The 26,362-nt window shown below is 37.3% G+C and overlaps 1 protein-coding gene across 1 annotated transcript in view; it reads left to right on the top strand.

Annotated features, from left to right (window-relative positions):
• Positions 1 to 26,362, top strand: part of pknox2 (pbx/knotted 1 homeobox 2) — a 149,051-nt gene that overhangs the window by 92,775 nt on the left and 29,914 nt on the right. Inside the window, exons 4-6 of the mRNA XM_022681362.2 lie at positions 4,893 to 5,029; positions 22,309 to 22,480; positions 24,451 to 24,630. Of these exons, the coding sequence (XP_022537083.2) occupies positions 4,893 to 5,029; positions 22,309 to 22,480; positions 24,451 to 24,630 (489 nt within the window). The remainder of the gene's footprint in view (positions 1 to 4,892; positions 5,030 to 22,308; positions 22,481 to 24,450; positions 24,631 to 26,362) is intronic.

The raw sequence follows: 26,362 nt of genomic DNA, 5'->3' as shown, positions 1-26,362 counted from the left end.
CCGCTCCATCTCAAACAATTCTAAGAGGATCATACTGGCTCAAGAAGAAGCTCAAAGAGAAGAACATGAAGTAAGCCCCTTAAGGAACTGCAAGGAAAAAGTTCATGGAAGGAAAACTATCGAAGAACAGTACTGAAGTTGAAGTCGGTGCATTTCTCAAGACCTAGATTGTTCTTCACAGGCAAGAACAAAAAAAATGAAGATTGCTCCTATAATGTGTTGGGATATGTTCTATTTGCTATTGCTACTTAAGTTGTTTGGGCTCAATTTGGTTTAATTTGTAATAAGAAAACACTTTGCAACATAAGACAAAAACAGAAACTCAAAAATGCTTTCTGAATGGTATCTGATATGATTGCACATCTACAAATGTGTTATTTTTATTACCATCATAATGCCAAAGGCTATATGCAAATAGCTGAGCTTGTTATTTCAATGATGCAACTTCTAAAATGGTCATTTGAAAGTGCTACTGTAGCTTTTCACTGTGGCAGGCTGTCAAGGCTAAGCAGCAATGACACAGTGCAAATTGAAGGACTTTTAGTTCTCATTCCTGGGCATTTTAAATGTCCTTAATACTTTCATACTTGAATACAAATATTTGGATCAATAAGAACAGAACGGCTCATAAGAACACATATTGAAAATATATACAAAGGTGTGTACAACACAGCCAAGTATGCAAACATTTAAAGTTTTAAAGAGGGACAGAGGACATAACTCAGACAAACAGTTAAACCAGCTGTTGAATATTCCATTGGTTTCGGTCATCAAACTGTTCCTACCAATGACAGTTTGGCATTATATACTTATTTTTGCTGTACAAGAATTCCTTTGAGGTGCTCATCAACCAAATCTTACAAGGATGCCAGCTTCTGGCAGCTAGCCAGGAATAAATTATGAATTATAGTAATTTTATCCTAGAGGTTTCTAGAGTCCAGCAATCCAAGCCTCAGGTTTTGCCCTTCTCTTGTGCAACATGACTCCCAGGATGCAAAAGGTGTAGGGTAACTTGACCTAGACCAGGATATTTCCAGTGAAGTCTGAAGCCACCAGAAACACCTAATCAGACCCAGTATGGACATCTTATGTGTAAATGTACAAAAAGCGATAATTATTCTCACACAACGGATTTATTTAACAGCCGACATGAGTCGTACATCATTTCCTTGGAACACACAAACAATGAGTATGATTGTGGCACTTCATTAAGAACAAAAACAGCAGGAATGTTTGAATTTCCCAGATTTATTCTGAGGTGACAGCACTAAAATAAAAGTAAAAAAAAGGTAGTATGGTTTAGGTCTGGCCGACTAGATCATTTTTACTGTATTATAATATCTCAGAGTAGAGAGAGAGAGAGAGAGAGAGAGATAGAGAGAGGAAGACTGCACAAGTGAGGGAGAGAGAGTAAGACTGCGCAAGTGAGAGAGAGAGGAAGACTGTGCAAGTGAGGAAGAAGGAACGACAGCACCAGAGTTGCCAGGTTTGCGGTTTTCCCGCCAAATTGGGCTCGTTTGAAAATCCAGTCGCGGGTGAAAATTGAGGGGTGGCGGGATGCGTTTTTTTGGGCTACTTTATGTACTTTATGTTACGTCAACACGGCAGAAAAAAAGTGTAGAAGTTGACAGTAAAATCAACAGGAGAACATAATAACTATGGAAGATAACCCATTTCAAGGACAAATGACAAAAACAGTTACCATTGCATTTTGGTTTTACTTTTTGTCATTTATTATGCAGTTCATCACGAAAAGGCATGGCCAATGAGAAGCTTTTATTTTTCTTTTCACAATAAGCGTTTTTTTATCTCATATTTGACAGTGAAATACCCGTATGGTAATGAAAATGAAATGGCAAAAAAACTTTTTAATTTGAATTTAATTTTTCTCTTATGACCCGTGCTCAGGTAAGTCAATTAAATTGCAAATGAAGTTCTTTTAATTTTGTTTTTAATTTTGTCATAATAGTAAATTCAATATTAATATTTATTAATAATATGAAAATATATATTTTTATACATACAAACGGTATTTGAATTTTTATTTCAGTGTTTACATTTCAGTGTTATAATATAATATATAATGACAAAGGACAGTATGGAGAGAGAGAGAGAGAGAGAGAGAGAGAGAGAGAGAGAGAGAGAGAGAGAGAATCCAGAAATCACCAGGCGAGCCAAAAAATGCTAAAAAGCAGAGAAGAGTGTTCAGGAGGGACAAGAACAGAAATGAGTAAGTAAAAGCCTGTAGCAAAGTAGGAATAGTGATGATAAATCCCTAAGAAACAATATACTAAGTCTTACACTCATAGTTGTTTTGACATTTGCTAAAAACGTTTGACAGACATTATTTTGGGCTAGTTTAAGTTTCTAAAGGGCGGGTTTCAGACTGACTTTGGGCTGAATAATTTTGTTGGACCTGGCAACCCTGGACAGCACAAATAAGAATGAGAGAGTGGGAGAGAGAGACAGTTAGAGCACCAGCATGAAAAGCAAGCACATGTAAAAGTACTTTACTAGCTAAAGGTAATTTTAGAACTCTCAATATTGCTGGAGCTCAGCTTGTTAGCTTACTTATCTTGTTCTGCTTTACCTAATGTCAGTTTAGCTAAGCTAAAATAAGGTTTCCCTGACAGACAAACATTATGCTTGCTAGTAAGCTAACTAATTAGCTAATTGTAGCTTGGCAGTTATCATCTAGCTAACTAGCTAACTAGCATGTTGTTCATTTCTCAGGGAAACATAAGTAAGTTTAGCTGGGTTAGATAAGTTGACATTAGATAAAGATTATCTGCTGTGGTAGATTTCCTATTCATACAAGGTAAGGTATGTGCTTTTGCAGGCTGTAAATAATCAAAATACACCACTATGCTAGCTAAATGTATTTTGGCAGTTACCTTAGCTATCTAACTTAGCTAACTAACTAGGTATGTTTTTTCTGACATATGAAAAGCATGCTAGCTAGCTAGTTAACTAAATAATAACTGTTAAACTACATTTAGCTAGCATGCTGTTTGTCTCTCAGGCAAATGTAGCTTAGCTGGGTTAGCTAAGCTGACATTAGGTAAATAAAAAGATAGTGCACATGTACTGTTATCTGAGAAATTATAAAATATGAATTCTTGACAAATTTCCTTTTCATACAAGGTACTGTATGTGCTTTTCCCGGCTGTTTGAATTTCCTGCTTAAATCATTTACCAGACCACCATCCAAACTAAACTATCCAAGATAATTTACTCAGCTGTCTGTTATCAATTTCAAATGTCTGTATTTTGTTCTGATGAGCTGCCGTAAAATACCAAAATACAGCACCATTAGCTTGATGCTAACATAACATGCAAATCTTTATACCAGGCGATCTTAAATTAGCATTTTCTCGGTCTTGCTAAAAAAAAAAAAAAAACAAGAGAAACAAATTAGTAATATAATTATATAATTAATAAATGCTGATTTTATATGTGCTGGGCTGTTGAATTCTAATAATTTAGTAACTTTTTTTCCCCTGCAGCAATCCCACCCAGCTTATAAAGCTAGCATTAGAAAATTAAAGTAGTACAGGACAAAATTCAGATTAATCAAAGGATCCCTGCTGAAAAATACAGCTCAAGACCAGGATTTGGCGGTGGTTGAAACCAGCATATTTCTTTAGTATCTCTTAGTTACTCAGTATTGATCTTAGGATATGGGACAGCACATGTCTATTAGAGGTGTGCCAAAAAATCGATTCACATAAGAATCTTGATTCTCATTTACTACGATTCAGAATCGATTTAAAATGTCCCAAAATCGATTCTGAGGGGCGGGTTTTAGACTGATTTTGGGCTGGGTATTTTTGTTGGACCTGGCAACCCTGGGGATAGCGCTTGTCCCTTTGGAGATCTTCCAGACACACACAGAGCGTAGGTGTTTGAGAATCACCGGTAAGATGGCAGAACAAGCACTATATTACCTTAGATTAACGTGTAGTTTCAATGTTTTATGGCAGAATGCTTCATAACAAGCATAAAAAAGATCGCTAGTAGTTAGTTTCAGTAACTGTTAGCTAGCTAACTAGCTAACTTTCCAGTTCCACCTTAAATAACGCTACAGGTGGCAGCGGGCTGCAGCATTTAAGGCGGAACGGAAGAATAACAATAAGCTAATCAGAGCTAATTTCAGCTCCTCATCACAGAGGAATTAAGGAATGGACAATATGAATTAATTTCTCCACCTCCTGCCCCCTTTCTGAAGAAATACAACCACCTTAAATTAACTAGTTAATCAGCAGCTGCTCCTGAACTTTAGCGCTCCACTGCTATCATCACATCAGCCCAGCAGCGTCACCTACACACCACCGCTAGTAGCCTGGTAATAAAGCAGTGTTATTTATTTATGTATTTATTGTTCATTAACGTCATTGTGATATCCCAGTGATTCCTCTGTCACTGAGGACCCACATTCCTGCACATTTTATTGTTTTTGTAACACATTACTTGCTCCAGGACCAGTGTATATTATGGAGGGTTTTTTTTCAATACGATTCATAAGCCAGAAGCAGAAATATTTATAATTCAAATCGTTTTGAATCAAAAATCGATTTTGAATCGAATCGTGGCCCCCAAAATCGGAATCGAATCGAATCGTGAGATAGTAATCGATTCCCACCCCTAATGTCTATAGGTTTTACAGACTTTCACTTCACGGGGTGCTGAAACTTACCTTGACCCCTTTGAGAATCAGAATGCAGTTTAATATGTCAGTAGGGTATCAGTAGGGATTCCCCCCAAGCTCAGTGAAAAGGAAAGGCTTTGTTTAGGGAGTGTTAAATGCTTGTCCTTGCTTTTTACTTTTGTCTTCGGGCCACAGGGTGTTTAGTTAGAGTTAGGGCTAAGGTGTTTTTTTTTATCGTCCCCAGATGACGGGCACCACGCAGCAGAACTCCAAGGCCCAGCAGGTCCACATCTCAGCATCATCAACAGCTGGGACCACCCCGGTCAGTGTGACCCTCGACCCACAGGCCCAGCTGGAGTCAGACAAACGGGCTGTTTACAGGTGAGCAGTGGATAAGTTCATGCTATACAGAGATACAGAAAAATTAAACAGAAATTGAAGTAGTCATTACTGCAAGTCACCATCAACAATGTATTGCTTCTAAATACAAAAAGACAGACAAAAAGTAAAGTTTAATGATTTCTGGACCCTTTTACTTTGCAGTAAAATTAATTTATACACTTTCAAATGCAAACATTATAAGACAAGTATAAGACTAGTATGTCCCATGACCTTGCCATGTACCACATGTCCCATGGAGGCTAAAGAACGCTGTACTGACCTGTGCGATATATGTTAGCCAGACACTGCCAGACCCAATCCTTACCACCCACTGCAGTGTCCACTGTTTGTCGTAATGTCTTTAAAATGTTAAATGCTTACACACCTTCGAAAATAGAATATCTCATTAATCTTAAATGCATATTGCACATCAGGCCTCTCTCAAACTCTAATATTTGATGTCACCTTGCTATGAGCATGTTGGCCTGTGTTAAACCTCATTCACAAGATATCACCTCACAACTTATACATGTTGCTACCCAAGCTGTCACCTTACTTTTGCTTTGTATGTGCATTTGAAGTGTATGTAAGTTAGGTGCTCGCAGTAATAAAACAAAATTAATTTTCAAAAGTAAAGCTGGATAACAGAACAGCCAGTTGAAGCATCACAGTTATGGAGGAAAAGCCGCTGGCTGTAAACACACTGAGGTTTTGTGGCAACCGGTCTGGAGGTGCGTTTTGGAGACATGCTGCTTCACACGGTTAGCAGTTAGTAAGCGCTAGAGGTGTTTCAGCTATAAAAGGGCTTGTCAAAAATTCATAGGAATTCAAAGTGTTTCTTTCAGATATGGTCTAAAAAGCAGCACACTTAAATTTGCCAAATTTTCCCAGATTTAGAAATTTACAGCATGCTAATATTAGATTAGTATTTAAAGCTTCATTGTTAACCCTTAATTTCCTGTTCTATTACAAGCTGGCAGTTGTTGGGTTAGAGTTGTATCATTGTATCTATCCTATGGTGTGTGTGTGTAAGTGTACTACACTGTGTGCGGCTGGCTTGGCGGAGTGCGGAGCTGGAGCTAGCTGTGATTAGCAGTGTGTGGCAGCGCTGCAGCAGTGGCGGCAGCCCCTCAGGCGAGTGTGTGAAGGCCTGGGCAGGCCTGAGGCTGGATCTCTCTGCTCCTCTAGAGACAGAGCAAAGCCTTTGATGTGAGCAGCCTGCCTGAGGCAGCCTGCAGGCACTCGGAGAAAAACACACACACACACACACACACACACACATACACACACACACACACTGCCTGGTCTTACGTTCCTCTCTCTCTTGAATCACTCATAGGCAAACGTACACATAGACATTCACAGATTCACATGCACACACCCACACACTTGGTCTACCTGTTTTTTAGTTCTTCTCACACTTGAATCAAATTCAGGCACACACACACACAGCAGGGCTTAACCAATATGTACATTTTTTTGGGCCTGTATCGATTCTATTTTTGGGGGGATAAATCTTTTGATAACCGATATGCGCTGATGTGAGTTTCATGTATTTGGATTTAAATTTAGTTCAATTTAAAGAAATGGTGCTGAAAAAATATATTCTTGCTTTTGTGATACTTAATCTTATATAAAAATAAGAAATTCATATAATTTATTTTAATATTATAGCATTAGGGCAGAGCTACACCAATTTTATTGTTGTGTAGAACCATTTTTTATGTCTCTTTAAAGAATATAATATGAAACATACTGTATTGTCATTTTCATGATATATAAAAGTTATCTAAGCATATTGTAAGTCATCAGCACTTAAAAAAAAGTTTTTTTCATAGGTATGGTAATTATCCGGCTAATATATCAGGTGAAACTGCACCTGAATAGCTGTTCATCTCAAACATGAGGAGTATATTTGACAGTTGATTCAGATCAAGGTCGGATCACATTCGCACCACAAATAAACACCTACAGAGGTCATTTGAAACCACCTCCATTCACAGGTCTCAGTATGGATGTTTTGGTCCGCACCTGTGATTAGTGTTTTCACACCTGCTCAGATGAACCACACCATAGGTACCAAAATACAGCCAGAATCCGTTTTAACCAGACCAAATAGTGCTGGTGAGAAAACACCCTTAAACGTCTGTTATGTCCATATCTAATACATGATATTTTGATTGATAGTGCACCTTATAATTCGGTGCATTGTATAGTGCGAAAAATACAGCAAGTTCTGTTTATTTATTTATAATGCAGAAAACATGCAGACGTACATGGCTTTACAGCTTTAAAGTGGCATAACTGTCTAACTACCTGCTTGACAAGAGAACAAGGAGAACAAGATCAGATAGGATAGTGTAAAAAAAAATATTTTTTGGTCCTACAGTGGTGAAATACACAGTTTAAAAGCAGCAAAATGATAACAAGACACACACAGAAAGTACATAAAAAGTGTATTAACAATATAAACATTATGAGTTGGGTTCATGGAGGGATTAAGTATATATTTTCCTTTCAATGTAAAATCTCCATTCAGAATGCGATGTAGTCTAATCCATGTCTGTGAAACTAAAACTATACATAATAAAATATCAAGTTGCAAAAATTCCATCAGTTTTAAAGCCCTTTACAGTCAGGAAATTTAAGAATAATCTCAGACTCTCTAAAACACCCAGCTTCCTGTTTCTGTTATGATTAGGCTGACAGGTGTGAACATCAGCCAATATACACACTCTAACTGAGGTTATTACTGTTAACTCTAATTATCACTAGAACAAAATAAAGCGATAAAAACACAGTAAAACCATAGCACTCAATATAACTGTAATGACAATAAAAACACCTCACTGACACATACAGTACAGTAAACACATAAACACAGACACATTCTCTCTGTTCTTACCCCCAAATCACTTAAACCTACATGCTGACACACACACACACATACAAGCATGCATAAACACTTGCTGTGGTACTATCAGTCCACAACGAAGCTGTCAGTCATTAGTTAGAGGACAGCTCTTCACTGTTGGTGTTTACATCCTTCATGACACATCGTAAATGCTTTAAATGTCCACAGGCCAAACTGACAACCTTCACTTTCCATTTTATCTGATCATCCTCTTTGTCAGAAGACTATGATACCAGTTCTGGACAACATAAGCAGCATATTGTACATACAGTCATTTGGAGTGGAAATATTAAATGTATGTTATGGGAGACCGGGTATGGTTGTAACACTTTTTAAAGATGTGTTACAACCCACCCACCCCTGTCAGCTACTCTATTAGCATAATGGTTTGAAATTAGCAGGGGAAAAATGCATCACATTTTAAATGAAAAACTACAATTTAATGTAATATAATTCACATGGTTGTATCTGCAATAGTATAAGTACTAAACAAAATTTAGTCTTGGTTCGAAATTTTACTTTCTTACTGCAAAATCAGTGTTTATTTTATAGAATCGGCATGCACCAGTTTCTATCCTTGACAACCACCATGTGGGATTGTGGAGGAAACAGGTAAACACTGGAATGATCATTTGACTCCTATCTTATCCCTGATTGGTGAAATCGGGGGTGTTACATCTCTCCCTATGTCTCCCCTATATTATTTGATCATATAATTAATTTAAACTGTATCTTTTTAATTATTTTATTTTATATACACACACTATAAATAAATATATGCACTATAATATATATGCATTCAGCTTTTTTTAAGTTGCCCTGCTGATACAGAAAAGCAATTGCACACACATATAGCTTGTTTAGTTTCTTTTGAGAAGATTGCCAATAGAATTGCAGGTGTTGTTCTGCTAAAATTGGATCAGGCACAGCAGTGTTGCTGGAGTTTTTAAACACTGTGTCCACTCACAGTCCTCTCTATGAGGCAGTCCTACCTAGCTGCTCCATCTTGTTGATCTTCTGTAGATCATCTGTTGCCGCACAGTTTTTCTTGGTCCTTCTCTAGTCCTGCATCAAGGGTATCAGGACGCTGCCCACAAAATCGTTTTGGCTGAATAATTCTGGTAAACTATTCCCAGTCAAGCAGTGATACTGAGGCGTTTAAAAACTCCAGCAGCACTGCTGCGTCTGATGCAGTCATTACCAGCACAACACACACTAACACACTAGTCAAGTGCTGAGAATGATGAAATAATACCTGTTCTGCGGTGGTCCTGTTATGTACTGTCTATTGATGAACAGGGTAAAAGAAGAATAATAAAATAACACAAGTACTACAGTCTGTAATTATAGTACTACTCATAGTACTGCTCATTTATAGTCATTGAAGCTGGTAAGATATAATTGGGTCGAGTGTAGAAACAAGGTGTAGAAACTTGCATGTTGAGCAGTTTAGTTAGATGGCTTTTTTAGTGGAGCAAAAGGCACAAGAAAACAAAGCTTCTCTTAAAATTAAAATCAGTCAAGATCTAAGAATTCCTTTATTGAACAAAAAGAGTTTAGTTGCTTGCCATGTACCATATCAAAACTTAATTTTCTGCAGGAAAAACAAGTAGGAGAACATAGAAAATCAGTGTAAAACATAAAAAAACGCCACCTTCTCCTCGTATTTACAGAGGCTTTGATTGTAGCTCTAATTTTACAGGCTTGGATTGAGAGCTTTGGCAGCGCTGTAATTTGTCTTGGCAGGTTGTTTACTCTTTAGTGTAAATGCTTGCATTTCTCATCGCTCTAATTGCCAGTATTGTGGGTGTATGGTGTTGTTTACTGTTTGTGGGTTTGTGGTGTTGTTTAGAGTCTTCTGTGACTAGCGTTACTTAATTATTATCAGCGGAATAGATGTCTGATACGGTAATTATCTTAACGAGTTGAGGTATGCTTCTAATAAAACATTATGAAGATCTTGTGTTTTTATCAGATTGGCTGCAATGGAAGCTGCCTTTGTGGACTCAAAATAGAAATAAAAAGCTACATAGTTTCTGCTGCATTGAGGTATAGTGTATTACTGTAGTACTGACACTTGAAGAAGTGTGAAGGATTGTTTTATCCAGTTCCAGAAAAATAACCAGTAAAAACAAAGCAGTAAAATGAGCTACCTCATTAGTAGCTACCTGTTTAATAAGTATGATTAGTTCATTCTTTCTTTCCTAAGTCAGTTATGTACATATTGACCACACTAAAGTGGTCTCTTAATTTTTTCTAGAGCTGTATGTAATATTTTTTTTTACCATATTGCCTAGCTCTAAGTGAGTAGATTTTTTTTCTTTTTGCATTGTATCATCACTGTGGGCAGTGTGCAGTAGTTCTGTAGTCCTGTGTCTTTAGCTCTAGTTTACTGTTTTATGTGTGGTCTGTCCTATAAGTGATTAGCGACAGGCTTTTTCATTTCACTCGTATATTCAGATGCACTGCGCGCACATATTGTGGTGGCATCAAGTCATATTTTGCACTGTGCCTTCTCTCTTATATTCCTCAGACCCCGAGTTCTTATCGATATTCAGCACCTTTGCCACAGCTCTCTCTCCAGTGCTCTCTACATCCCTCACAGTCTCTTTGCCTGGTACAGAGTGTATTTGCATTGAGACTGGATTTTAGGACTCCGGGTGCACAGTCATGCTGCTTCTCATTGAGCACCAGTGGATGCAGAGATTCATGAGTGAGGAAGAGCGTGAGAAGGAGAAAGAGAGAAGGGCCTCTATAAAGTAGAATGTTAAAGGCCCAGCAGCAGTTGCAGCAGCAGCAGCAGCAGCCTATATCACACCCATCAGGAGTGCTTTTAATTTGCCTGCGTGTGAGGGGAAGCAGCGAAGCAGCACTTCCCAGCTGCATTAATGCACCATAAAGTCTGTTTACATTCGCTGCTGGGAAGCTTTCACTGTCGTTTGGTGCCCAACATCCATCCAAACCAGTTTGCTGTGGCCATCAGATTCCTGCACCACCAGAGTTACACAACTCAAGCCAGTCATACCCTGCTAACTGGTGAAGAGGGTTAGGAAAATGCATTACTGTTACAGAATTTTCCTGTTTTTAGTCATAATATATTTATTACAAAAAAATACACTCCGCCTCACACCCAACTCCGCCCTCTCCTGGGCTCCTGTTCATTAAAGGCACTGTGTGGCAGTTGAAATATGCATATAACGCAGAGAAGCACGTCCTTTAATTTATGCCTCCTTGTGTAGCGTAACACAAACTTTGACACTGATCTTCCAGTTATTCATTATTTAGATTTAGTACATTGTAGTTTTTCCACTGAAGATATGGGCTAAACAAGTCCTGACTTATGTCACAGTTGTCAGTGATTGGTTATGAAGTTTATATTTCAAAATCTTCTCCATTCAACAAAATGTTTATGCTAGTTTAATGATAGTCATAGTCCTAATGGGTGGTTTCATCAGTACTGTATGTAACGTTTCGTAGTCTAATCTTTGGTTTGATTTTATATATTTAGTCTATAATTAGAAGAATATATTTGAAATCACTGTCATTGTTTTTTCCTGTGTTGGCTGGAACTTGGTGTAATAGTATATTTGTATATTTGGTGTTATAACATAGCTACTGACTGTAAAGCAGTAATACAAATATGTGCTCTTAATTGTTTAGTTGTTGTTCACTGCATTGCTTACATTTTTACAGTACATTTATAGTTAATTGCTGTGTAAAATGGTAATACATGTAAAAAGAAACAAAATAGAGTCATTTGCAGATCTCATAAAAACAATATTGTATTCACAGTAGAACATAGGATACATATAAAATGTTTAGATAGATAGATAGATAGATAGATAGATAGATAGATAGATAGATAGATAGATACTTAATTTATCTAAGAGGGGAAATACTGGATATACTGGATACTGGTGATCTTTGGTCCTTCAAGCGGCACTGCAGGCATAATGCTTTATTGAGAATCGTTGCATGGGTTTAAGGATACATTGTCTGTGAAGACAGCTGGAAGTTACAACTGTATCATAAGCAAAGATGAAGCCATATGTAAACACAAAAATGTGTTTAAAATGTGAAGTACCCCTGAGCAACATTAGCTTATCAGTGATAAGAGAAACTATACTGTATGTGAGTGTATTCCTGATCCCATTCTGTATACAAGCAGACTAGAAATGACCCAAGAACGGAGCCTTGGGGAATTCCAGAAGTGCATTGCTGTGCAAGCAGTGTTATAAGTCTAAAACAGTTAAAATGAGCATCTACTGGTTCGTATGTCAAAGGCAGCTGTCAAGTCAAGGAGGATGAAGATGTACAGTACATACAGTGCAGTTCTCTCTGACTGTCAGGAGAGTTTCTGTGACTGACAAGAGTGGGTTGGGTTCTACAGTTTGCAACTGTCTGTTGAATTTTTAGAGAGGGCCTCATGAGTAGTGGCATCACTCAACGAGATCTGAAAATGAAATGAACTTGACAGGTGTTGGTGGTGAATTCATCTTTGAAGCTGGAAAGAGAGAGGGGAGTTGGGAGAGGTTGGTGGGAATTTGGTCTAGTGGTCTGGTTGTGAAATGAATGCCATTTAATATTTTCATCACATCATGTTTAGTAAGAGGTTTTAAGGGTAGCAAAGTCAGGTTTGAGTGTTGTGTGAGTTCAAAAGAACTTCCATAAGTTATTTATGTTACAGCACACTGAAAGAATGTTTTTGTTTTTTGAAAAATAAATATTTCCTGAGGAAAACCCAATGTGTGCATACTTTCAGAAAGTTGCCAGGCCTTGGTATTCGAGGTGGTTTCCATGGTGTCTCAGGTGATTGCTATAGTTTTGCCAAGTGTTTTTTGTTGTAATGATTGCTATGGTATACCCTGTGGGTTGCTACAGTGTTGCAAAGTTGTTGCCATGATATTCCAGTTGGTTTCTGTTGTGTATCTTTGCTGAGTGGTTACATTATGCTTGCTGTGATGTTCCAAAGTGGTTGCTGTAGTGTTTCTAAGTATTCTGTTTCTAAGTACTTTCTACATGGTTGCTATGGTATCCAAAGTTCCTGGGCTTTGTTAAGTGCCATGATGTTGCCTTGTGATTGCAAGGATTTTGATATATGGAAATGTTTTAAGGCATGATTCACACAATTAGACAATCAGTCCTATTGTATCTTATCCTAAAAGTAACTGATAAAAAGTCATTAGAAAAAGTCTTGAATCCCACTTTGTCATTAAGGATGGTACTAAATGTAATATTATTAATTTCTTTGTTAGATTGTATGCATCATAAAGTGGTGAATTGCCCTTTTTCTATCCTTTTTTACTTTCTCTTCTTTTTTAAATCTTTTTCATAAACCCAGCATGACTTAATGGAATATGATAAGTGCACATTTAATTAACATTTTGTAAAGGCCAGTGTTGTAATGCCCTCAAGAAAGCAATTTTTCCACACTGTGAGGTTGAAAAGCTTTTTTCTTTGAACATCTAAAGATCAGTTTTTTTATTTTACATGATTTTTTTTAGGAATAACTGTATGCATATCTAATATAATCTAAAATATAAGTTTAAAACTAGTTATCCAGCCTGTCTAATACATTCGATTTTTACCAGCTTAAATTTAGCTAATAAACACAAAAAGATCACAATTGCAAAGAAAACAATTGCACAGCAAATTTGCAAGCACTATTCTTGTTAAATTAACACTGCAAATAGTGCCGATTTAACACTGGCAAATTAACTGTGTACAGAAGTGTGAAAAAAAATAAACAAAGCCTATCCTTACTGTGTAATAAAAGCTAACTCACAAGCCTAAAGCTACCCAGCTCATACACTGCACTGAATAACTGACTGCACATGGGCAGTTCACTAATTCAGTACTTCTTTACTAAATTCTGTATGTAGTAATAAAACCACCACCCAAACTCTATTTTTGACCACTTAAACTAGTCTAAGCTACTGGCATTCAGTTCTGGCCTTTCTCTGCAGTTATTCAGTCTAGTGTGTGGGCTTAAGGTTAGTACCAAATGTGGCCTGCTATTATGCCAAATCAGCATTGTAAGCTATGTGTTTGCTTAGCTTTTGTTGTATAAATAATATTATCAAGCCTAAAACCAGTTCCACAGCATGTCTAATACTGTATATCATAATTAACCATCCTGAATCTAGCTCATTAGTCTGTCTTAAAAAAGCTAGCTGATCAACATGTCTAGTAAAATCCAACCAGATTGTGCTGTTTTACTGTAATTCATGTTTTGTCTAACAAAGCGAATAAATATATATTTTTTAAAAAACCCACTCTCAGTAGGTGTTCTTGTAGTGTACCTCTTGGGGAGAGATCGTTGACTGCTAGACATGCTTTTATGATGAAGTCATTGCCTGTCCATTAGCCAGTCCCATTTGCCTTAATTTGCATTGGGTTAAAGCTAAAGCTGCCTTATTAGTCTCTCTAATAAAAGCTACAAATCAAATTTGCCTTGTTTTATATTTTGTTCCAATAAAAAGGAAAGAAAGAAACATGCATACAACACAATTGTGTAATTAAAATAATTTTCTGGAAAACATATCAGGGGTGCCAACATTTTTGGCCATTTTGGCGAGCTTACCAGCCTGTGTGATAAAAACTAGCTTTATCTTTTTTCTTCATAGTAGTGGTCTGTTTATCACTTCATGTCAGTAAACCAGAGAAAGAGAAAGTGACAGAACAAGAGAAGGAAAGATTGAAGAAGAAGAAGAAGAGGAAGAAATGAAAACAAGCTAGAAAGAAAACTACCCAACTGATTGAAATGCAGCAGCAGGGGTCCCTCATAAACCCTGATGGTGAATGTTGTACGTGTGTGCATGTGTGTGTGTGTGTGTGTGTGCCCCTTGTGCAAGGTTAGCTCCAGACATGTAGCCTGGAGGGGAGCGAGAGAGAGACTGTGTGTGTGTGTGTATGTGTGTGTGTGTGTGTGTGTGTGTGCGCGCAGACTCAGCGTGGGGGCACCTCAGACTGGGTTTAATAAAGGCAGCAGCCACTGGCTCGCCCTGATTAGGATGGCAAACACACCGGGTAGCACACCCCCATCGCCCTGCAGCCTGTGGGTGGCCCACTGCGCTCCCCAAACAACCGCGGCTACCGCCTGCTCAGAAAAAAACACAACAAAACAACACGCTTCATTTTCACACGCTAAATGATATTAACCCTTTAAACTCCACAGACCCGCTATTCCCGCCCTTCACCTACATACAGTAAGAAAAGGTATTCATTTTTTTGTTGAAACAGATTAAGTTCAGTTCTTGATGCATTTTACTGCAGTTTTAAAATGATGTAAGCTTGGGTAGATTTTTTTTGTTAAATGTAATGATAATGTTTTACAGTGCATGATTTATCTGGAGAGTTTACAGTTTAATTTTTACCTAAATTAATTTTGCTGGTTATATTAAGCACTGCAAACACAATATGGCTACTGAGGACTTCAGAATGTAGATAGCTTTTTATTTACTTCTAAATATGGATTAAATCTAATAACTAACTCTCACTGTCTTAAACCTTACACCTCTCTTTGTCTTTCTCTCTCTATCTCTCTCTCACACACACAAACACACACACACTCACACACACACCATTACTGCTTTTTGTAAAGTTTAAGCTGTGAAACTACTCCAAAATGTTATAAAAATTATATTACATTTTAAAAAGTTCACTCTAGCCACTTTACATTGTGTTCCACAATTCACATTTATTTGTTTTATCTCCATCCCCAAAATCAAAGGATGTACCAGCACTTTAACTTGTGATTAATCATCATTAATCACAAAATATTTTTGGGATTAATCAGATTTAATTATCTTAATTGATTTACATCACTATATAAAACAGGTACTTTTTTACTAGACAAAATTTTATCACATCAGATATTTTAAACAAACAAAACATTTTAATAGAGAACTTGTTTTCTTCTACGCCACTGAATTCAGCACAATCTGGCAACCCGGAGCCTTTAGGTATGGATTGAGAAGAGTTCTGTGTCTTTTCTGCGTCAGATTTGGAGTGATTCTGCTGACTCCGGTCTCTGTAAATGGCACTTTTTACGGGCGTGGTAATGGCCCCCAAGGCGCTTGTGGATCTCCTGCTCCCTCTGCACTGCAGATAGGGCCTGTTTCTGGCTCTTTACCAGCGGCTTTGACACCTTGATACTCCCACTACAGGGTTATGGCTGCGGCATCTGTTTTTATTTGAACCCGTGCTCCTCAGTCAGCATGAAGTATAATACAGGCAGCTTATTAAACACGCTTCTGTAAGACACGCTCTCAGACTGCTATTCACTGCAGTTTCAATAGGTTTTACAGAGAACTGAGGGCTTCAGGAGTCAGTTGCTTAAAATAGCCATTAAAGTCTGGAGACATCTTAACTGTTCCTTCACTAGACAAAAGAAAAATGTCTTGTTAATTCCAGAAAGAATATTTCTTTCTTTATTTTGTAATACTGAGCTTTTTTTTGGCCTGTCATGATAATTATGTCATCAACTTGTCATACAGTACTTTTTGTTGACATTGATATTCTTATAGTTTTTGTTCTCAGCAAGGTGAGACAGTTTGTATTTTATTAATATTTTATTTACGATATTTACACATTTATACATTCTAAATAATTACAAATTATTTTTCTAAAGTGTCTTCCCTGACATGAATATTGCCTTCGTCTTAATAAAGATTTAACAAAAAGTTTTCATGCTTTCCTGTAGATAATTTGTAGATTATCCAACAAATTATTATTTTATGAAATATAACAATATACATAAAGAATTTCAGCATCTGTAAATAATCTTTAGAAAACATATATAATATTTATATAATAATAGAACTATCAAAAATTTCTTTACAGCATTTGCTGTATATATGCCAACATGCCAAATGTCATGGGATAGCAGTTTTTCAGGGTATAGCTTAAAAACACCCATGCCTAAAAAATGAAGTGTTATCTTCCTTTTAATCTTATAAATACAATATTGATGTTTTTGATATTTAAGGTAGAATATTTTTTCACTGTAAATGTCTGTATAAAATATTTAACCCTTATTAGCAGTCGCCTAGCATCTCTTCCATGTTGTTATCGTACTGGCTAAGTAGTAAATGGTCAACATCATAAGCTTAATATTGGTCAAGCAAAACTAAGCTTGCCTAATTTTAACACAACCAGATCTGTTGCTTGTACAAATACAATTAACGTTAGTTTTCTAAAAATCTCCTTTTTATTCTGTTTATTCAAACAAAATCTGTTACTGTATATAAATTATCATTTAATGAAGGTAAAGAGCATCTAATTGACTTGGGAAAACTTTGTAAGCCTGCATAAAGTGTGTTGTAATGCTTATTGCTATCTTACACCCAGCCATCTGTCTATTTTTACGCCTTCTGCCTGTGTTGTTTAAATAGCAATGGTGCTTGTGAATATATCTACACTGATGGGCATGGTGGTCCTGAGGTGTGTTCAGGTAAATTTCTGGCGAATTGCTATCTTGGCAACAAAAAACTCAGGTGTGCCACTGACTAAATACAACCTAAACAACTTTTAACAGTGAGACATTCATTGCTATCTTGGCAGTGTATTAACAAAAAAGATGTGTGACCTATATGCATACCCCCCTGCTTGTTACACACACATGCATGTCCAGGTAGCTCTGCTAATGAAATAGCAATGTGCCACAGTCAGAGCATACCTGGCTCTTAGAGGGAATGGCAAATGGCACATTGATTGGTTTATTTCAGGTAATGTTTAGAGTGCCCTATTGTGCATTTTGAGCACTGCAAGGCATACTTTTCCCGCCGTTATGATGGCAAAGGCACACTTACACACCCTAAATCAAGCTGAGCAGTGGATTGCTCGTCTAAAGATCGCTAAAATAGGGCCCTTGTGTTGTCTTTTGAATACTGACATAAGCAGTTCAGAATTATACTTAGGATTTATTTTCTAAATAACTTATTCAACGCTTACATTCATGGAAAGGAGTCTCTAGGAAGGCAGCCTTCAGTGTTGCTGCTGAAAATCTTTTGTCCCAAAGGTGTGTTAAACAGCTTTGAATGCTGATGAGTGCTGACATCACAACAGGAGGATAAAATGCAGGCTTTGACACTATTCCCAAGGTGGCGCTTTGTCAACTGTTCCTTCAGTCTTGCAGTTTTGCAAAGAACAACAGCAAGATCCAAACTGCTGTCAGCTTACTATGTTATTGCAATGTCACGCAGGACAATATAAGTGATGCTAAGGCCCGTACTAAGATGTGTGACGTGTCTCAGCTTACTGCATTGTGTGTGTTGTGTAGCTACAGGTCATGAGGACCTCCTACTTAGAGATTTTATATATGTCTCAGATCCCATATAAAACCCTGAACCTCTCTTAACCCCTTATGCGTTGTGACTTTTATTACTCTCTAAGGATTACTTATCGGTAACTACATGTGAAGCAATACAAACTGGCTGAGGTGTTCCAAGGTTGTAACAGTGGAGGAAAAAAGCCAAGAACAACCAACGGTTCTGAGGAGTTTTAAGAGGTTACGGTTCGATTTTAGGTCAATTGCTTTTCCAACATCCAGAAGCCTTTTGAAACATGAAGCTTCCCAGTTGCAAATCTGTTTGTCTGACTGCTGTATGCTGGAAGAGTGAGGCTGAAGTGACCCCTCCTCTCTTGCATTTGCTTAGCTCTGATTGTTATACGGATATTAGCTATATAAAACATGTAGTAAATAAAGCATGGATTTCTCCAAAGAGCAAACTGGATATACAAGCTTTGTCAGGACAACAGCACTGCAAGCACTGTGCCTTCATCAGCCATGTCTGCAGTGCTGCTGTTATGGAAACACAACAATGCACATATGGTAACATAACGGGGAACGATCTAATCTTATATCTCATTAAATTATTAAATTACTTTTTCAGGCACTTCACTGAACCAAATACCCCAACAATTAAATATTTATCAATCATGTGCATCAATCATACTACACTTTAAGTGTAGTATTTAAGTAAAACTATTGATACACAATTTCAGGTTTAAGGTTTGCTATGACATTACCTGTTTACACTTGAATGAACCCAGTGTTTTAGATCACTGAAGAAAAGTTTGAAATATTAAGCCAAAAACAAAAAAAGCGTACTATTTCTCGAGCATAATATTGAATATAAAGGAAATATTGTGAAAATGACTATGTTCTTAAATATGTAATTGCATTAGGGGTGGGTGATAAGGCCTTAATTTAATATCACGATATTTCAGGCATATTTTTGCAATAAGGATATTCATTGAAATATGACAAAACATTGATTTTTAGCATTCATTTCAAGAATATGCTACTACAATAGTAGCAAATTAACAAGTGGAATTTTTGTTCTATTCATATGTTTGCAAATTTTATAGACAAAATCATTTTACGTAGAGTATTTCACAAAAGTGAGTACACTCACTATTTTTGAAAATATTTTATTTGATCTTTCCATGGGACAGTAATATATGCCTAAAATAACAGTAATTTTGGGGGGTTTTAGGGTATTTTTTTACAGTAATTTTATCAAGTTAATGTGTTCAGTTAATGTTAATGTTCACTTTTAAAATATGAGATTTTCTAAACTTTTAAATAATGTATACCATTCTGCATGATATTATCCACCTTCATAATTTTAGACTTTTTTTAAAACCTGTAAAAATCTTATACTATCAGAATGAATATATTATAAAAAAAAAAAAAACAGTAATTCCGAACATTCATGAATTCCGTGAATTCATTGTCACGCCTAGCGCCAAAAGCACACCTATCTTTCCCACACTCAGCTCTACCTGCGATCTATGTGCGATTGCCCCGGACTTACCACACACTGACATCACTCCCTCAAACAACCACATTCACACTGCACACAACGCTAACCGGAAACCAATCACCCGGTTATTGAAATCACCTGCCATACAGTTTAATACACCTCTAATCCACTCACTCATTGCTTGGAGTATTGTTTGGCTAACCCCCACTTTATGACACGTTATTGCTTCTTGTGTTTTGCTCTTTTGTGTAACGATGTTTTTATCGTTTACCCTGATTTTTGCCTCACCTCTGATGTCACCTTGCTGTGTATGACTTTTTTGGACTGTCTTTCTACTTTGTAGTGATTAACCCTTGCTGCTCCTGTCTGCTGTATTGAGCCTGTTTGTTCTGACCACTCTTTGTTTTGCACCTTTGTTCAATAAACACTGTTTGCTGCATCTGCGTGTGTCTAAATTCTGCCGGGACATGACACTCAGTATATTAAGGTCTGTTCCTAAGGATTAATCATCTTCTAGCTTAGTAATACCTCATATTTTTATACAATCCATTGCCCATGTTCTAGTTATTCCACAGGGTGAGGGAGTGAGGATGATGACACATCCACAGAGATACTTTCTGGTGGTCCTGTCTAGTCAGGCTTCATTCGTCTGCCTGAATGGTAATTATACAATTCAGGGACATTTGTCCCCTCGTCCAGGCTCTCTAAAACAAGCCTCTGGAGGTTGAAATGATAGCGTCCTCTGGCTGTGGCACTGCGGGCCGGGTCGGGGTTATGATCCGCAGCTGAAAGGGATGGAGGGGGAGCGATAAGTGAGCTGGTGGCCTCCAGGGTGCGCTGTGGCAGAGGCGGTCGGTGCAGCAGAGGAGAGCTGTACGAGCCCGCAGGGAGCTCAGGATCGTCTGTGTGTTCCGCTGCGAGCCTGTTTAGTATTCGCATCACGTCGGCTGGAGGGAGCCGCATTAAATTGGGATCAGGCAGATTAGAGTCTAATATAGCGGGCTATTAAAGGCTGCAAATGAGAGCGGTGGGTTACAGCTGGAGCAGAGGCCCCTCACCCAGTCCCACCGCCTCTATAGCCGTCAGCTCAAAGCACAAACACACAGGCACACACACACACACACACACACACACTCACACATACACACACTTTTATATACGAGCACACAGACTCTCTCACACACATGCACATTGGCTTTAATAATGATATATGTCTCCCTGGCTAGCCAGAATCTTCTGTAGTATCTATGAGTGTCTAGATTTTAGGATATTTATGTCTGTGTTTCTTCAACTGAGACTTAAGACTGTTCAGTTACTGCTTTCTATGAAATAAAGGTACTACAAACTGTTGTTTGAGGCCAAGGAACAAGAACCATGTTTGTAATAGATATGGGTGTGAAGAGCCTTTAGTAAACTAGTATAATAACCTTCTTAAATAGCGCCCCTGTTGCTGCACTGTGTATCTTTGGTGAAGCTGGCAAGAAGTTCATAATGCTTTGTAGTCTTGAGTCATCTTTGTGTACAGGTAAATCCTGTAATATTTCTCTACAGCTTTAGTCTGCAGGGCTTTAAACCTCTCTAGCCCACACCTGTATTAGACATGATGCCTAAACAGACTAAAAAAGCTGTGTATATGCAACTTATGTGGATGTATTAGAAACATACAACCATTTAGAAATGTGGTGTCGTATTTAATCTGGATGGAGGTATTTTATAAAATTTGAATGATGTAGATTAAGCATAACCTTTTTGTTTGTTTTAAAATCAATACAACTACAGGCACACAGCAGTTCTCTAAGTGCTGTATGTCCATAAGGATCTTTTGGTGGATGGTTATCTAAATCTAAAGTGTCAAAAGTTATATACATAGAAATGCAGCTCTGGAATAAAATAAGAGACCACTTGAAAAATTAAGAGTTTCTTTGATTTTACCAAATTTAAAACCTCTGGAATATAATCAAAAGGAAGATCAATTATCACAAGCCATTAAATCAAGCTAAACTGCTTGAATTTCTGCACCAGGAGTGGCATAAGGTTACCCAAAAGCAGTGTGTAAGACTGGCGGAGGAGAACATGCCAAGATGCATAAAAACTGTGGAAAAACCAGGTTTATTCCACCAAATATTGATTTCTGAAATCTTAAATCTTTATGAATATGAACTTGTTTTCTTTGCATTATTTGAGGTCTGAGAGCTTTTTGTTTAAAATTTTTTTTTTTGTTATTTCAGCCATTTCTCATTTTCTGCAAATAAATGCTCTAAATGACAATATTTTTATTTGGAATTTGGGAGAAATGTTGTCTGTAGTTTATAGAATAAAACAACAATGTTCATTTTACTGAAGCAAATACCTATAAATAGCAAAAACTGAAAAATTCAGAGATGTATAAGTAAAAAAAAAGGCTGACCCTAGACACAACTATTAGGATCATGTTTTCAGGCCTTTCTAAGCCTAGTTCTGGATTCTGAATGGAGATTCCCATTTCACTGGTATTTATAGTCCAGGAATAGGCCTAAACAAACTATAACCTACAACTCTTGCATCAAAATCAATATACTAATAGCAAAAATGTGTTTTCTTCTCCTGTTTTTCAGGCATCCTCTGTTCCCTCTGCTGGCTCTGCTTTTTGAGAAGTGTGAACAGGCCACACAGGGCTCCGAGTGCATCACCTCGGCCAGCTTTGACGTGGACATAGAAAACTTTGTGCACCAGCAGGAGCAGGACCACAAGCCTTTCTTTAGTGAGGACCCTGAACTGGACAACCTGGTCAGTCTCAAGAGCTCATCAAGATTAGTTGATTAGTTTAATTATTTTTTATCTTCTATAAAGTTACAATTTTAGAAATATTTAGAAAAATTTCTTCTCCTTCTCACTCAAGTGTCCTTAGCTCCACAACCTGGTTGCTTTATCACTAGTGCTCTCGAATTTCCCATTTACTCTGTTCTATTGTAATTTTGTCACTACTATAGTACCCCCTACTGGTGGAGGCAATAAGAGCACTTTATGTCAATGCGCAGAGCATGTTTAACCCCTTAAATTACAATAGAGCTCATATTTGGGCCCCTCACTTTGCTTTTAATTGCATAACTTGACTTATAGATACCAGATGTATGTATGTAAATACTTAATAATTCTTAATTGTTAGTTTTGTTTATATCATACAATCAAAAAATGTGTAATAATGCGTTTTTCTATATTTATTTTTGAATAAACACATTATTACAAATATAGAGAAATGTTAATCATCACTCTAAACTTTTTGTACATTTTATACAGTTTTCTTTGTCGTGGGGGTGGATTAATTTGCCATGTTCACACTGCAACCTGATTACGCTGAATAATTCTGCAATTCATGCAAGTGGTTAAATATCACATTTTAAAAATACATATTTTCTAAAAGTTACGATTTTTTAAATTTCATTTAAGCATTACATATTTCATAGAAAATATCAAGCTACTTAAACATGTTCAAAAATACCCTGTTCATTCTATCAACCTGGGATTACTGTCCCTTTAATATCTGATATAATACCTTCGATATCAGTGACATCACAACCTTCTGCATGGAACTGAAGATGCTGCATTTTTAACAATTAATCATATTAATTTCACTTAATATTTCATCATATTATCTCCATACTTAGCTAAGGTAAAGCTTAATCTGTCCACCCAATCGTGGTAAAATATCACAGTAACCCTCTTATTGTCCTCCCTGTGGTGCAGCTTGCCATGACAGGGTGGATATGTATAGTTTATAGTCTAATTTCTTTTATATTGGATAAGGAGTCAAAAATAATAAAAATAAAGCTTATGAGGTACAAAAAAACAATATACTGATAATGACAGAGTTATGACATCCTTAACAATAAACTGAATAGTAAGACCCGGGTTCAAAGGGTTAAGAAATGTAAGTCAAAGGATTTTCACATTTATTTCTCTTTATCTCAGCCTCTCTCTCTCTCTTTTTCTCTCTTTCTCTCTCTCTTTCTCTCTCTCACTCTTTTGCGTTTTCCCCTGCCTGACAGCTAGCAGTAATTAGAAATTAGGCGAATGAGGAAGGGGGGTAAAGGTCAATGTTCATCATTACCAGGTCTCTCGGCCGACTACTGCGGCTCAGTCAATTAACTCTGCATCTGTGTGCTTTACGACGGGCCGGTGGCGCAGCGCCCCCCCTCCCCCCTTTCATCGGCGCGGTTACGGCACCCGTACCGCTGCGGCGCCAGGGCGAGAGATGGCACGGTGCCCCGACGAAACGAGCCGCAGTAATTGGCAGATTTATCTCCTCCTTGGCAAAGCACTTTTTAGCCCATTCGCTCGTCCTTGAGTGCTGACTTTGAAGGCACGTGATCTGTGGAAATGGGGGAGTTAGCCACGCAAGTTTAGTCACGTCCAGGAGAGAAAGAGCAGCTATAGTCTCAACAGATGCTTCTTTAGGATGCGCTGAGGCAGAAGTGCATACGCAGGAACAGGATGTCTGATTTCTTACTGCGTAATCAGTTTCTAATTCTGCGTTATGTTCTTTTTCACCTGAGTGAAATTAAAGTATCAGACCAGTGTTTCCACAAAGGATGCTCTTGCTTGCTTTAAAAAAAACCCAGATTTTACAGAATCACTGTGCTCAGACTAGAACTTTGCAGAACTTTTATTTCTGTCCTTTGTTGTCCATTGAACTGCTGATCTAGTTTTCTGAAGTACTGTGTGTTTTGTGTGTGTGTGTGTGTGTGTGTCTGTGTCAGATGGTGAAGGCGATTCAGGTGTTACGGATCCACCTGCTGGAGCTGGAGAAGGTGAATGAGCTCTGTAAAGACTTCTGCAATCGCTACATTACCTGCCTCAAGACGAAGATGCACAGTGACAATCTGCTACGCAATGACCTGGGAGGACCATACTCACCATCACACACAAACCTACCACAGGTAACACACACACACAAACACACACTCATACAAATGTGGAAATATAATATATATATATATATATATATATATATATATATATATATATATATATATATAGTTTACGGACTTTGTTCTTTTCTCTTCTTTCTCTTCTCATTGGTTATTTTTTTCTTCTCACTTCTCTTTCTTTTTCTTTTATCTTCTTTTATTGTTTTTTTTATTTTTGCTCATCATTGTTCTCAATAATTCTCTTATTTTCATTGCTCAACATTTCTCTTATTGTTTCTTCTCTTTTCTTCTCCTTTCATCTCTTCTCTTTTAATATATATATATTTTTATTCTCTCTCATCTTTGTTTTTTTTCGTTTATCTTCTTTTGTTATATTGATTGTTATATTTATTTATTTTTTTGCTCTTCACTGTTCTAAAAAAAATTCTCTTCTCTTCTCTCCTCAACTTTTCTCTGTTTGGTTCTTCTCATTTAACCTCATTTCCCCTTTCACTTCTTTTTTTTGTTTCTCTTCTCTTCTTTTCTCGTATTGATTGCTCTTCACCATGGGTCTCAAACTCATTTTTGCCGAGGGCCACATTGACATATTGGCTGTCCTCTGAGGGCCAGATGTAACTTATAAATATAAGAAAATGTAACCAGATGTAATACAAAATGAATGTAATTACTCCTTAATGTTAAATAACTCTCAATATACTATTTATTCAATCAAATATTACAGTTGCATGGAAAAATGGTTGCTTGTTGCTCTATTAACATAAATCCTTTTAATTTATAAGTTATATTAACTTTGATCAAAACGTTTGATACTGAAATAAGGCTTAATAAATATAAAATCAAAAATTGTGAGCTGTGACAGATTTAGCATTTCCTCAGATTTAGCAGTTCCTCATCCAACCACTAGTCGGAGCTGCAGCTGCAGCACCACAAGCCCGCAGTCTTTGCTTAGTCAGAGCTACAGCCCAGCCACGGGCTACAGGGCTCAGCTGAGCCAGTCTGGAGCGTTTTTAAAAATTTGTAAGTTCTTCTGTGTATGAAATAAAATAACCCCACTAACCGGATAATACAGCTCACTACAGTTCATCTTTCAGCCCAAGCAGCTAACAGCAGCAGTTTAGAGCAGCGTCACGGAGGCACTGCTCGGATTACATTATAAACAGGTCAGTTAGCGCGCTGCTAACCTCAGGATGTTTATAACTACGGAGTTTAGTGGACACACCACGGCTGCAAGGTTAGACTGTTGAAGGCTACTGAAGACTACTAAAGCAGGCAACGCAGCGTAAGCAAAAAAAAAAAAAAAACACACACACACCAAAATACAAGTTAAGATAAAATATGAAAACGAACATAATAAAGCATAAATAATTAAATTGAATTGCGGGCCAGATGTATGTTTATTTTGTTAACCCGTGAGGGGCCGTATGAAACCGCGTCGGGCCGCTACTTTGAGACCCCTGCTCTTCACTGTTATCAATACATTTTATTCTCTTCTCTTCTCTTTTCTTCTTAGCTCAACTTTTCTCTGTTGGGTCTTCTAATTTCTTCTCCTTTCCTCTCTTTTCTTATCACTTGTTCTCTTCATTTCTCTTCTCTTCTTTTTTCGTATTGGTTGCTCTTCACTGTTATCAATACTTTTATTCTCTTCTCTTCTTAGCTCAACTTTTCTCTTATTGGTTCTTCATATCTTCTCCTCTCTTCTCTTCTCTTATCACTTCTTCCATTCGTTTCTCTTCTCTTTTTT

This window comes from Astyanax mexicanus, chromosome 20, assembly GCF_023375975.1.
Source record: "Astyanax mexicanus isolate ESR-SI-001 chromosome 20, AstMex3_surface, whole genome shotgun sequence".
NCBI classification, from domain to species: Eukaryota; Metazoa; Chordata; class Actinopteri; order Characiformes; family Acestrorhamphidae; genus Astyanax; species Astyanax mexicanus.
This window is presented reverse-complemented; position numbering and strand designations above follow the sequence as displayed.